Source organism: Condylura cristata, unplaced genomic scaffold (genome assembly GCF_000260355.1).
Source record: "Condylura cristata isolate star-nosed mole 26May11 unplaced genomic scaffold, ConCri1.0 scaffold00029, whole genome shotgun sequence".
NCBI lineage: Eukaryota > Metazoa > Chordata > Mammalia > Eulipotyphla > Talpidae > Condylura > Condylura cristata.
In genome coordinates, this window is record NW_004567130.1 from 8,561,553 (window position 1) to 8,575,039 (window position 13,487).

The 13,487-nt window shown below is 41.2% G+C and overlaps 1 protein-coding gene across 1 annotated transcript in view; it reads left to right on the forward strand.

The window, feature by feature from the left end:
* KREMEN1 (kringle containing transmembrane protein 1) overlaps positions 1–13,487 on the forward strand; it is a gene marked incomplete at its 5' end in the record, with an annotated part of 65,498 nt that continues 52,011 nt past the window's right edge. The window contains one exon of the mRNA XM_012730831.1: positions 1–46. Coding sequence (XP_012586285.1) covers positions 1–46 — 46 coding nt within the window. The remainder of the gene's footprint in view (positions 47–13,487) is intronic.

Here is a 13,487-nt window from a genome sequence, read left to right on the forward strand (position 1 = left end):
GCCCGGCCCGCGCCCAGCCCCGGCCTCGGCCTCGGCCCCGGACCCGGTGAGTGAGCGACCCCCTGGCGCCCTCCCAGCGTGGAGTACGCCCGAGGGGCGATGCAGGCTGGCCAGTCCGGGGAACCTTGCACCCTCGTCCCTGCCTTCGGGACTCCTTATCTAAGCCTCTCAGCGACGCCCCCCGGCCCGGCCGGCCCCTGCCTCAGGATTCTCTCCCCAGACCCCTCAGCCACTCCTCGGGTGCCCACCCTCCTCGGCAATGCCCCCCAGGCCCGGACACCTTCTCGGTCTCAGTATCTCCCGGGACCCCTTCGCCAAGCTCCTCAGCGACCGCTCCAGGGCTCAGCCGTCTTCTGTGTTTCAGGATCTGGGACAACTTTTTTAAGTCCCTCAAGACTCTCCCCGGGGTTGGGACGACCCCTCTGCCCCAGGGACCCTTGTCCCCAAACCTCTCCGCGGCATATCTCGGGCCAGGACCCTCCTCCACCTCACCTCAGGACACAGACCCCCCTCCCCAGTCCTCTTAGTGGCACCGCGGGCCGGGATCCCCCCCCACAAGCCCGGGAGGTGTCCCGCCACCTCCAGCCCTCCCCTCCTGCCTCCATCCGTGGACCACCCCCCACGACCGAAGTGACATGCGCCCCCCCCCCCCCCCCCCCCCGTGCCTCCCAGCGGAAGAGCTAGCACCCAGCCCTGGCCTGGTCGGGCTGCCCAACACTAATTTCTGCCTCGCAAGGAGTCTGCCCTCCCAGAGGCAGATCCAGGTCCTGGGACGACCCCGCGCATCTCAGCCAGAACGCACGCACGCTACCCCCCCCCTCCCCCCGGGCCCCTTTGAATTTCCTCATGACTCTGACTCCGTGCCGGCCCAGCAGGACGAATACAAGAAGGAAAGTGGTGTGGGACCTTTACCCCTGCAGTTTAGGGTCTTATCCTGAGGGTTCTACACAGAGTCCCTGGCAACCTCACTGTTTAAACAAGGTTGCGGGTTTTCCTGATCAAGGCCAGGTAGTTGGGTAGTGGGGCCCACGATCAGGATGGAAGCTGGAGCTTTGCTTAGCTTGCACACACACACCCTTCTTTGCCGCAGAACTCTTTCCAAGTTGAAGAACAGGCAGGCAAAGGGCGTTGTCTGGCCCAGTTACATTTCTCTGCAGGTTGTTTGAGTGTCGAGAATTGGGCTTTAGTGAAAGGGAAAGAAGGTTTCATTGCTCCTTTGCCTAAGTAGGAAAACTGACCTCTGGTTTCTCCACCCAGAACCGGATATCGGAAAGACAGGAGATTGCTGCTGAGAGAAAACTCAAAATAGCTTTGTTTAGGACCAGTTTGGATTAATGAAAAGATAGGATGTGGTTGTCACATAATGTGTGGCTCTGGGCTCTGCCTTCAGTTCTCTGAGCCTCAGTTTTCTGGTCTGGAAAGATGACTCCCTTGCAGGGTGTTATGAAGATTATTAAATGATACACTGCAGGTAACACACCCACGTATAGAGGACCGTCAGTAAACATATTTTAATAACACTTTTTATAGTGCTTCACAGTTCACCAAGTACTAGATACCTCATTTGCTCTGAGGTAACGCCATGAGCTTCTACTCTGAGTAATTCCTGTAAAAGGCAAAGATTGACTTTAAATTAGTGAAACAGGGGTCTTGAAGTGCTGTAAACATTAGCCTCATAGATGGCTTCTATATGCTAGCGGCCTTTTAAGGGCCTTCCATAGTTTGATCACTAATGTTGTGGAATGAAGGAGGAACATCCAGAGAGGCAGGACATGTCAATGTAACTGTAACCTAGTAACCCCTTAGCTCCACTGTGCCATCTGTGTGGTCAGGATTTAATAATTTCTACAGAGAAAGAGATGTGGGTAGAAATAAACTAGGTCCTCTTCTGCAAAGTGTAGAGTAATAGTTTTGAAAATTGTTAAATGAGTCAACTCTGCTTATACTCGTAAGAAGGTGGCTTCCTCTCGTCAGGCACCTTGTTTTGCTAGGAAGGATTAAATGTAACTGTAGTTTGAACCACAAACCTTGGTGTGCTTTTATTTGGGAATCTGAGTTAGAGACAAGTAAATACCCACTGTAAAATGTTTTTTGAGAAGCTTGGTATAACTTGCCAATTCTTTTCCCTACCATGTTGATATATATTATTATTGTTTGTATGACTTGTTCTCTTTAGTTTTAAGGTGCTATCACATGGTCTTCAGCATCATATCCTGTCTAGAGCCTACCCACTACTTTTTAAAATCCTTTCCAATAAAAAACACGTTTTACTCTGAGGATATGCCAGACTTACTATTTTACATTTTTTGATACTATAATTTTCTCTAAAATTTTGTGGATGGAAAAAATTATTTCAATGCTTATATTCTGCATAATTTTGTAATATTTAAATTACTGGTGGTGGTTTGCATTTTTGAATGCTGACTTTATAAAAACAGTTAGCTCATTCCCCATCAATGCTTCTAATTATAGTGTGTAGCCAACCTCACATGATCTCCCTTCTTTCTGTTCTTCCTTTGAGATTCTCCCTTTACAACTGATAAGAAGAAAGATAGAAATTCATAGTGAGTTCTTGAGTTCTTTTTTTTTTTTTCATGCATAGAACTAGAGTGTAGGTCAGAGGTACCAGGTTTGAGAGGATTCACCAGAGTCAGAGTGCGGAGCAAACAGGAGGATTTACTGAAATACCCTGCCAAAGGATAGCAGTGGGTGAGACAGGAGAGATCTGCTGAGCAGTATGTCCATTAGCTCCCTGGTGGGGGTTCAAACTCTGGCCACAGTGATAATAGTGCCGAGATTTAACCCATAGGCCACCAGGAAGGCTCCTAATAGTTGGGATCTAGACTCCATTTTCAAAGAGCAAAGCCACCAGGTTCATGTGACTGATGAGCTTTCTGATGTGGACTCCTATTTTGGTCTTACTGACCATAGGAGAGACTAAGAAATAGGAAAAATGAAAAAGTCTGGGTGAACTTCAGTTATTTGCCTTTTCTGCCTAAGGCAGACTACTTGCTTGGTTGTTGATGCGCATCAGAAAAAACTTCTCAATACAGTTTATCTTTGCTGTGAATAGTCTTTTATAGTTGATGTTCATTCTCATCTAACTCCTCATCTAGAAGTAGTTCATTAGCCAGTGTGTCTTGGCTTAGAACCCATGAGTTCACTTAACAGTGAGAGGTTCAGAAAGTCTATAGAGCCCCAGCCTTCTTGGGAACTTAAGTAATGTTCATAGAAATACCTGTGTGCAACATGGGAGCTAAGGGGAGTAGAGTTGACCAACTGCATACCAGTTATTTTCATGCTTTGAATATTTTAAGAAAAAGTTTTGGCTTGGTATCAAAGAACTTTGATCTTTTTGAAAAATTTATTTTGAGTCCTAGACAAAGCTATTACAATGTTTGAGATAGGCAATGAGACCTTTTTATAAATCTTAAAGCAAGGAGTTCCACTTAGGTTTACTACTAATTAGCAGCAAATTGGTATGCTTAATATAGATATTATTTGTATTCTCACTTATGATTTAGCATAGTTATATCAACAGCATAAATGATGAAGATAAAGTGCTTTAAACAGGTTAAGGATTTTGGATGATGGGCAATATACTCTCTTCAGAATGTTTGTGCCTATAAGGATATCTGAGACTCTAAACCAGAAGTTGGCAGACATTTTTGTAAAGGGCCACATTGTAACTAATTTGGACTTTTAGGGTCATGTACAACTCTGCAGTTACTCAACTTTTGACTTTGTAGGGCAAAAGTAGCCATAGATAAAATCTAAATGCATAGGCCTTTATGAGCACTGAAATTCAAATTAAATGAAATTTTAATTTCATTTAATTTTTTTTTTAAAGAAAAGATTTATTTATTTACATATACAAGAGCTGGAGTGTGAGGGGTAGGGTGAGAGAAAGACTGTGGAGCAGAACAGGCAGATCTATTGAAATACACTGCTGGGCCCTCCCTGGTGGCGCAGCGGGTTAAAGCACAGCACTGAGAAGCTAAAGCCACTTCAGCATGAGTTCGATTCCCGCCTGCCCCGGAGGTGACCACATGGCGTGGCAGACCTCTCCTGACCCGCCCGCTGCTCCCCTCAGCAGTGTACTTCATCGATCTGCCTGTTCTGTTCCCCACTCTGTTTCTGGTGAAGCCTCTCACCGCCCCTGAGCCTCTGGCTTGTACCCCAGTTCTGTATGAATAAATAAATAAATCTTTAAAAAAAAAAAAAAGAAAAGAAATACACTGCTGAGGGGAGTAGCAGGTGAAATAGGAGAGGTCTAATGCACCATGTGGGTCAGCTCCCTGGCCGGGATCAAACTCATGCTGTGGTCACTGCTGATAGCTTCATAGTGCTGAGACTTAACCCCTTGTGCTACCAGACTAAAAATTGGGGAAGCCCCAATTTTTATTTTTTTTAAAGTAATTGTGGGTCTGCTGAGGCTAAGTGGTTTGTTCAGCTTCCATTTTGTTACCCATTTAGGAGTTCTGTATTCCTAAAGCAAAGTCAGAACTGCCTGGCCATAGGAGTTGCATGACACCCGTTTCTTTATCAGTGTGGTGTTGCCTGATGCCCTGATGCAACAAATAATACTCTTTCTTTGAAGATAGAATCACCATTGTACTTAAAATTAAAAGTGATGTAGTTGTTAACAATCATGTATTTTTATATGTCATGAAGTATTTTGATTGTTTACAACCATTTAAAATTTTAGAAACCATTCTTAGCTTGTGGGCCGTACATAAAGAGCTGGCGGGCCCATAGGTAAACAGGGTTTGGCCTATAGGTATACTTTGCCAAAATCCTTCTCTTAGTCCATCTGTATTGTTTTCTTCAGCATCCATTGGTCTGGGAAAGTGACAAGAAGCCTTGATAACTAAGAGACAAATGGGGAAAATGGTTAAAATGGCAACTTTCATATTACGTATATCTGCTTATCACAATTAAAAAAAAAGGGACATATGGGGGAAAGTTCATGTACCTACCTTTGGACTTTTTTTTTTTAAAGATTTATTTATGTATTTGAACAGAACTGGGGTACAGGCCAGAGATGTGGAGGGTGAGAGGATTCACCAGAGACAGTGTGGGGAGCAGAATAGCAGATGGATGAAGTACATTGCTGAGGGGAGCAGCGGGAGGGTCAGGAGAGGTCTGCCTGCCATGTGGATCTCCTCCAGGGCAGGCGGGGATCGAACTCATGCGGAAGTAGCTTAAGCTTCTTTGTGCTGCGCTTTAACCCACTGTGCCACCAGGGAGGGCCACCTTTGGATTTTTAAGACTTAAAAAAATGCATTAAAGTGAAATTTAGTATGGTTCAGTGTGTGCTACATAAAGAAAACAGTGCCTGGCTTTAGAACTGGCCCATGGTTTGTTCAACTATGCAGATGTTGCTTGGAACAAACCGTTGAGAGATCCGTTTCTCAGAGGAAAGCCCAGGCAGCAGGTGGCACCAGCCTGAGACCTTAGAAAAACAGCCAGGTAAAAAAGAAGAAGAAGAAAATATCTGTCACTTTCCCAAACAATTGAATTTTATTTTATTTCCACAGTTCTACAGTCATTTTTAAAGTGGCCTTTAAAAGACAACAATGTGTTTAGCATGTCTGATTATTTTGTTTTAATTAAAACATTTTTGAAAAAACAAAATGAAACACTCAAGCATACCAAGTTGATTGTGTTTGTACTGTGGAACAGTTAATGCAAAACACTTGAGAGGCCAGAAGTTTGGATCTGTAGCTTTTGCTTAAATTTTTTCCTCCTCAATAAAAACAACATAGGAAGAAGTGAATGTGTCCCTTAGAAAATTACTTACACAGTTGTGAAATGAGATCTCAAGCCCCCAATACAACGTGACAGGTTAGTTTTTGAGTGGCTTACCCAATATATGGCTGAGAAGGATGACTCTTCCTTCCATACTCAGTTTGACCTTGAAGAAGCAACCTGTAAGTATTACTTAAGGACGAGTAGACCCAGGTCCCTGTTTTTCCCCACTCTGTTGTCTTCAGTACCTTGGTCCAGAAATGGCAGTGCTTTTTACCCAGACCCTACCTCTAGATTTGAATAGGGAACAGGAAAGAGGCTGTAGAGATGTCAGAAGGGTGTTCATATGCCTTCTATGGAAACTCGTCTTCTCCTCTGAAGGAGTTCCTCCTCTCTCCTATTTTAATCCTCTTTCTAGGTAAACAGCTTTCTATCTTGGACAATTTTAAAATGAATGTACTTGGGTCCTAGGAAATATCTTGGTAGACAAAAAGATTTTAGGGAACTTCACTAGGTTCCCTCTCTCCCTCAGTTATAACAGGATCCACTTGGGGCTGTCCCTCTGCTGGACCCAGCTTCTAGTTTTCTCTTGCCACTGATTTAATCCCTGGTAAGTAGCCAAAGCATTAAACTTTTATTGTTCAGTTTACCACGTGGGTGGGGCCCTGCTTCTAGTGGGTTGAGGAGGCTGCAGCCGCTTCCAAACCCGTGTCACACCACATTAGCAACTTCAGATTTTGAGGGCTGGATTTCTTTCAGGTTGGTCAGACTTCTTGGTTAGAACCAGAACGGTATACTCATACTAAAATTTTGAAAGCTAGGAAATAGTAAAAATAAGATAGGCAACTTTTAAAGATGACTCAAAGTATTTACAGCATATAGAACTAAGTCTCCATTGTTTTTTTACACCTTTTGGGCAGATATGGTAAATGACTGTCTATATTCCTTGGTGTCCTAAAGTTGGATGAAATATGGCGACCAAGTAGTTCTTTTCTAGAATAGTAGGGATTGTTAACCAATGCCATCACAAGATGTAAATTACTTGCTGCTGTTCAATCTATAAAAATTCATCTTCAAAGAAAATTATTGGGCTGGTAAAAATATTTTTAATAATGACCACAGAAGCCATATTTGTTTTTCTTTGATGTTCTTCCGAAGACTCTTCTGGTTTTAATCAGATTGTTCCCACATAAAATACAGTGGAAATCTACAATAATAAAATCCCTATTCTATGTCTATGGGGAAATAAACAGGATGGGGACTGTCCTTTTAAGGGGCTTTCCCCTTCCCATTCCCCAGACTCAAAGCCTCTATTACTGGTGGGTGTTTTGGCATCAGTTAAGGGCCTTCAATCCTCCCCTCCCTCCATGTTTTGCTCTTTCATTAAAGTGTTTCTGTTGTCTAATTATATCCTTTCAATCAAATTAGAGACTGCAGCATCTGGTGAGGACCGTAACTGCTGCCATCTGCACCTCGTATATACAGTCCTTTTCAGCTGAGAATCACTCAACTTCCAAATGGCAGGAAGAGATTTGGAAAAAGTTTAGTTGGAAGGGAGGTTAACTTAAAAGGAACATCTTCAAAGGCTAGGTCCGACGCCCTGTTTGCTGTGATGTGTGCACTGCCACGCAGAGCATCGTTGGCTTGGCTCACCAAAGATTCTTCTCTAGTGCTTCTGGCAGATGAAGGGTTTCTGATTGTCTTAGTTGACTGAATCTTCTCATCCTTGTTATGAGATGAAAATTTCTCCTTTGAGAAGAATCTTATGTTGTATGGCCACTGGTTAATGGATATTACACTTTCTGTGTATTTTACTATTTTTCTAATTCTTTGGTTTCAACCAGGGAAGCCTGCAGGACACATTTGGCAACATCTGCCATTTTTGATGGTCACAACTGACTGTGGAGGTGGGGGTGGGGCATGCTACTTGCATCCAGTGGATACAGGCCAAGGATGCTGGTAAACAGCCCCCACAATAAAGAATGATCCTGCCCCAAATGTCAATCTTACTGAGGTTGAAAAGCCCTTTCTGAGCCATATTACTCTTTTGTTCCTCCCTTCACTCTGGCTGGGAGTAGGCAACTCTGATCAACATCTTTTTTTCATTCTTCAAAGAGTAGATTCTTTAGTACATAAACTCCTTAGGCATTGTGAACAGTATTTCAGAAAATTTAATGGAGTAATAAGAAGGTCTGCAATTTACTGTGTGTATCTATCTCTGTAGAGGAAAATAGATTAAATATAGGACACTCAATTAAATTTGAATTTCAGTTAAACAATTTCTTGTCTAAGGTCTCATGGCATATTTGGGAATACTTATAAAGCTATTTGTTTATCTACAATTCAACTTAACTGTCTATCCTATATTTTAATTGCTGAGGTAGATTTTCATTTGCTAAATTTACCCTAGATCCATGATACTTCTACTATGGAATCAGGTGGTTGGCTATGATCTGCCCTTGTTCTGGATAACTAGAGTAACAGAACTGCTTGTTGTTTATAAGTCAGTGCTATACTGAGTCTTTCCTTCTGCCCAAAGCTGTCTTCCTGGCCAGAGCATCTAAAACTTGTCATTTGAGTCATATTTTTATGTTGATACCAATTAAGCTCTTGTCAAATGCCACCTGTATACCCAGCATCTCTAACTAGTCTGTTCCTGTTCAGTTTGTGGAAGACTACAGTTTTTTGTTTGTTTGTTTGTTTTGCTTCAAATTTACTTTAAAGATGTGCTCTAGAGATATGCTCTCTTAACAGATACCCAATGAAGAACTCTTTTATCTGGCCACCCCATATCAACCAAAGGAAACTGAAAAACCCAGAGCCCAACTTCCATGGAACATTGGCTGGCCTCCAGGACTCCATTATTAAGGCACTTGCTTGCCATCTGAAATTAAAAATAGGGCTCAGGCAATACTGGTGAAACTTGTCCAGAATTTGAACGTTATCAGTTTACTTTATCTTGTTTTAGTCTGGCCTCAAACTACAGGCAGTGTGAAATTGGGTTGCTCAAGTGATGTTGAAGCAAGGTATAGATTTGAAACAAGTGTCTCTTGCTTAATGCAAACTCTGTATGGAAATAAATGTATACTGATTAAAAAGAGTTTGATTATTTCTTATAAAAAATGGCCTTACCATAGATTTCCTTTAAGTAGTAGATTCTCCTGGCTTAAATAGCAAGTATTTGACTTTCAAATATTCAACTTACATAAACTTACCTAGAACTTATCATTACTAAGTCATGATTGCCAGCCTATTAGGCATAAGTTGTAAGGAAATCAGGGCACTCTGAGTGTGTCTGTAATCGCTTTTTTCCCATGTCCCCATATGCCTACTTCCCTCATTTGACAAACCTTAACCAGACATGTTCTGTGTGGGCTGTAGTTTCTGAGGCTTACAAAAGTGAATGAGATATGCAAGAAACTAATGGGCTAGTGGAAGCCAAGGCCAGGTGCTTCTTGAGCAATCATGGTTTAAGTTGATCAAGTCTCACAAGAGCTGTGTAGCAGGTGCTGTGGGATTATTTTAAAGATCCTAATTTCTGCACAATATAGTGCTGTTTGCTTTAGATCTTGAGCTTTTAAAGGCTCTTCATCTTTTGTTCTGTTTTTTTTTTTTCCCCTAAATTAATGTCCATCAGAGAATGGGATTTTGAACTTTGAAACATCTGATGCTTCTTGATCCCTTATGTGAAAAGTATTTCTAGTGTGAAATTTTAATTCAAGATTGAAGAGGATGCTTATAAATAAAATCTAAAGGCAATCCTGGCCCTCCCTGGTGGCGCAGCGGGTTAAAGCACAGCACTGAGAATCTGAAGCCACTTCCGCATGAGTTCGATTCCCGCCTGCCGCCTGCCCCGGAGGAGACCACATGGCGAGCCAGACCTCTCCTGACCCGCCCGCTGCTCCCCTCAGCAGTGTACTTCATCAATCTGCCTGTTCTGCTCCCCACTCTCACTCTGGTGAAGCCTCTCACCGTCCCTGAGCCTCTGGCCTGTACCCCAGTTCTGTATGAATAAATAAATAAATCTTTAAAAAAAAAAATCTAAAGGCAATCCATTTGTACTCAAATAGTAGAGAGGCATATAGTAACTACAAATATGTCAATAAAATGAAATGTTTTTGTTTTTTTAAAGAGTTGTTCATTCATGCATACAAGAACTGGAGTACAGGCCAGAGGTGTGAGGATGAGAGGATTCACTAGAGACAGAGTGGGGAACAGAACAAGTGTATCTGCTAAAATACACTGCTGAGGGGAGCAGCAGGTGAGACAGGAGAGGTCTGCTGCGCCATGTGGGTCAGCTCCCTGACTGGCGATCAAATGCATGCTGCAGTGGCTGTGGATAGCTTCATAGTGCTGCACTTTAACCCCTTGCACCACCAGGGAGGCCCCCAAAGTGTTTTTCTTAGAGCTTCTGCTGAATCAGTGACTTCTGAGTGAGTCTATTCTTCATCCTTTCTTTAAATAAGATTTATGTATTTATGCATACCGAACTGAGGTACAGGCCAGAGGTGCAGGGGGTGAGAGGATTCACCAGAGACAAAGTGAGGCCCTGTACGAAATACATGTACTTCACAGTGACAATCACGGCATATTTTCCAATGAGTCCTGCCTGGGTAGGAGGAGCATATTCAAGATGAGAGTCAAAAACAAAAACAAAACCAAGATGAGAGCCAGATGGGGAAAGCCTGGCCCCAAACAACACTGTACTCTGGGTCTTCTCCGCCTTGACAATTGTTTTTCAGTTTTTCGAGTAACAATAATTGGATCCCACTGAAATGTTTTTATGGGTCTCTAAATTTCTGGTCCTATGTCTAGTGTAGCTTCAGTTTTTCTTGGGATAGTTTTTAAGTAATTAAATATTTCATATGTTTAAGAAAAGAAAAACTGGAGATTCACACAGAAGTCCTCAAGTCCTCTTCCAGAAATAAAAATTTTTAGTTAAAGTAAGTTTGAGAGCATGGCATTTTCTTCTGTTACTGTTTTTTAAGGACACTGTTTTCGTGAATTAAAAGAAAGGTCCAAAAGATATTTTAATGAAAAAGCTACTGTTAAAGAATAATAATGATTATTTTTTGTGATAATCCTACTATAGGCAAAAGTATAATTTGTTCTGTGGTCATTTGAACTGTTAATATGTGGTCCAAGAATATGATACATGAATGTTTATCTTGATTTAAATGACTGGTTTTATGGCTGATTAACTTTGTTTATAGTTCTTGAAAAGAACTAAGGTAGCCTAATTGTAAAACAACGTGTTAGTAACTATAGTAAAGGCACCCTGTAAAATTTTTTTATTATGGGAAATTTAGAACATATACAAAAATACAGGAGTATATGAAGTTGCATGTCTATACACATCCCAGCTTCCATGGTTATCAGTCTTGGCCAGTAAAATTTCATTCACACCCTGTTCATTCTCCAACTAGAATATTTTGGTAATAAATTTCATATATCATCTTACATACAAGTAGTTCAATAGGTATGCCTAGATGATAAGAACTTTGTCAAAATCACAGTAATGATACTGTTATCACACCTTAAAAATGAACAGTTCATTAATACAATCAACTGTACTATTAATATTCAATGTTCAAATTTCCCTGGTTGTCTCATAAGTGCTTTTTACATTTCAAACCAGAATCTAAACAAGGTATGATCAGGGAATATGACTTTAAGTATCTATTTAACCTTTTTCTCTTGTAATTTATATATTGAAGATGAGGTTTCTTCTAAGCAGAAGAGTGCTTACGGTCCTCTTCAGAGAGAGGACCCACATGGGAAATGAGTTGCTTTTGTTTTTACCTCAGGCTTCTCACTTCCATTAGAGAAGTTTGTAGAATTAGAGAATCTTAAGCCTACAAGAGATTTCTGGCCAGCAGTTCTTTATAGTCATATCACACTAGACTTTTGAATCTCACTTTATTTTGTTAGAATCTTGAAATTCAAGTTTAGAGAGAATGTTGAAACCTTCTGGCTCAAATCTCCTTGTTTCACAGGAGATGAAATGAAAAGCCCAAGTTGTCTGGGTGATTTGCTTAAACCACCCAGGGTCAGCTTCATACCTGGTGTAATATCCTCTTTATTCCACTGGTGCTCATTATGTACTTTGTGTTTAGAGAATCCTCCACCCCAACCCAAACTGACCTTGCTCTAGTCTAGACCTGATAACCTGAGTCTCATAGCCACTATTAAGTATGGGAGATTGTTTTGTCATGGTTTTAGCTGTGTGGGTTGGGAAAAAGTTGGAGGCCAACTGCCTTCCTAGGGCCATTCACCTCTTTACTACAGGGTTCCACAAAATGGAAACAAGCCTTCCTGTAGTGCTTTTGAGTATCTGAGGGCAAAAGCGGATTGCAAGGAGCATGAGTATCTGAGGGCAAAAGCGGATTGCAAGTACCCACTGGACACCAGATTGTACTGGAAACCCAACCGGGCAGCAGATTCCGTTGTGTAAACATTTGACAGCACTCGCTGTTGTTGCTGTGTTGCTCCAAAAGTTAAAAGGAGCTTTTTCCACCTAAGATTTGTATTTCTGTAATTGACCCACCTACCAAATTTATAGATGCCTTTAAATGAATAGAAGATATTTCCCACTGGAAAATGTTCTGCTGTCTTGTTTTAAGATGCCAAGATTGAATTTAATGTTTACTCATTCATATTGATTCCAAACTAGGCCCAAACCAGCCAGATTCCTCTTACATTGGATCAATGGAAATGTTAAGTGCTATATAGAACACAGAGCTAACTTTAATGGATTAAAAACAGTGAGTGAGTCCCATGAATATCATATGTAGAAATCCCACTAGTAATTCTACCAGAAAAACTAGTAACATTCTAGACTCAATATGAGAAAAGTTTTCTGTTTCTCAATAGTGTGGTTTTGGACAAATAGTATAATTAGGAATGACCTAGTGGTAGTGTTTTATTAAGAACATTCTTCAACTTTATTAACTCTTACCAAGACAAATAGAGTGTTTTTAGATTAGCTGCTGTTTTCCTATCCCTAGCTCATATATGTGGAGTTTAAATTATGTTAAAAGAATACCTTGTAATAGTTTTTTTTTAAATAATATGTTTATTTTTATATAACTTTGTGCATTTTTCCATCTTAGTTGTAATCCCCTTGGGCTTCCCATCACCAAATCACCCATGTGCCATCACCATAGCCTAGTGCATTTCCCTCCCCCGACTGTTTTTGATCCCATTACCCACTCCACCCCCATAAAATGCCTCTGGTATATAGCTGTTCATTATTATTATTGTTTTCTTACCTGTCCATTATACTTCTGATATAAGTGAAACCATCTGGTATTTTTCCTTTTCTTTCTGGCTTATTTCGCTAAGTATAATCTTTTCCAGCTCCATCCACGTAGCTGCAAAAGGCATGTGTTTATTTTTTTTTTAGTTGCTGAGTAATATTCCATTGTATATATGTACCACATCTTTTTAACCCAGTCATCTACTTTTGGGTATTTGGGCTGTTTCCATGTCTTTCCAATTGTAAATAAAGCAGCAATAAACATGGGGGTGCAGGTATCTTTTTGAATCGGTATTTTTGTGTCTTTTGGGTAAATACCTAGGAGTGGGATTGCTGGGTCATAGGGAAGCTCCATATTTAGCAGTTTGAGAAACCTCCAAACAGTTTTTCATAGTGGTTGTACTTGTTTGCATTCCCACAGCAGTGCAGGAGAGTTCCTTTTTCTCTACATCCTCACCAACATTTGTTGTTGCTAGTT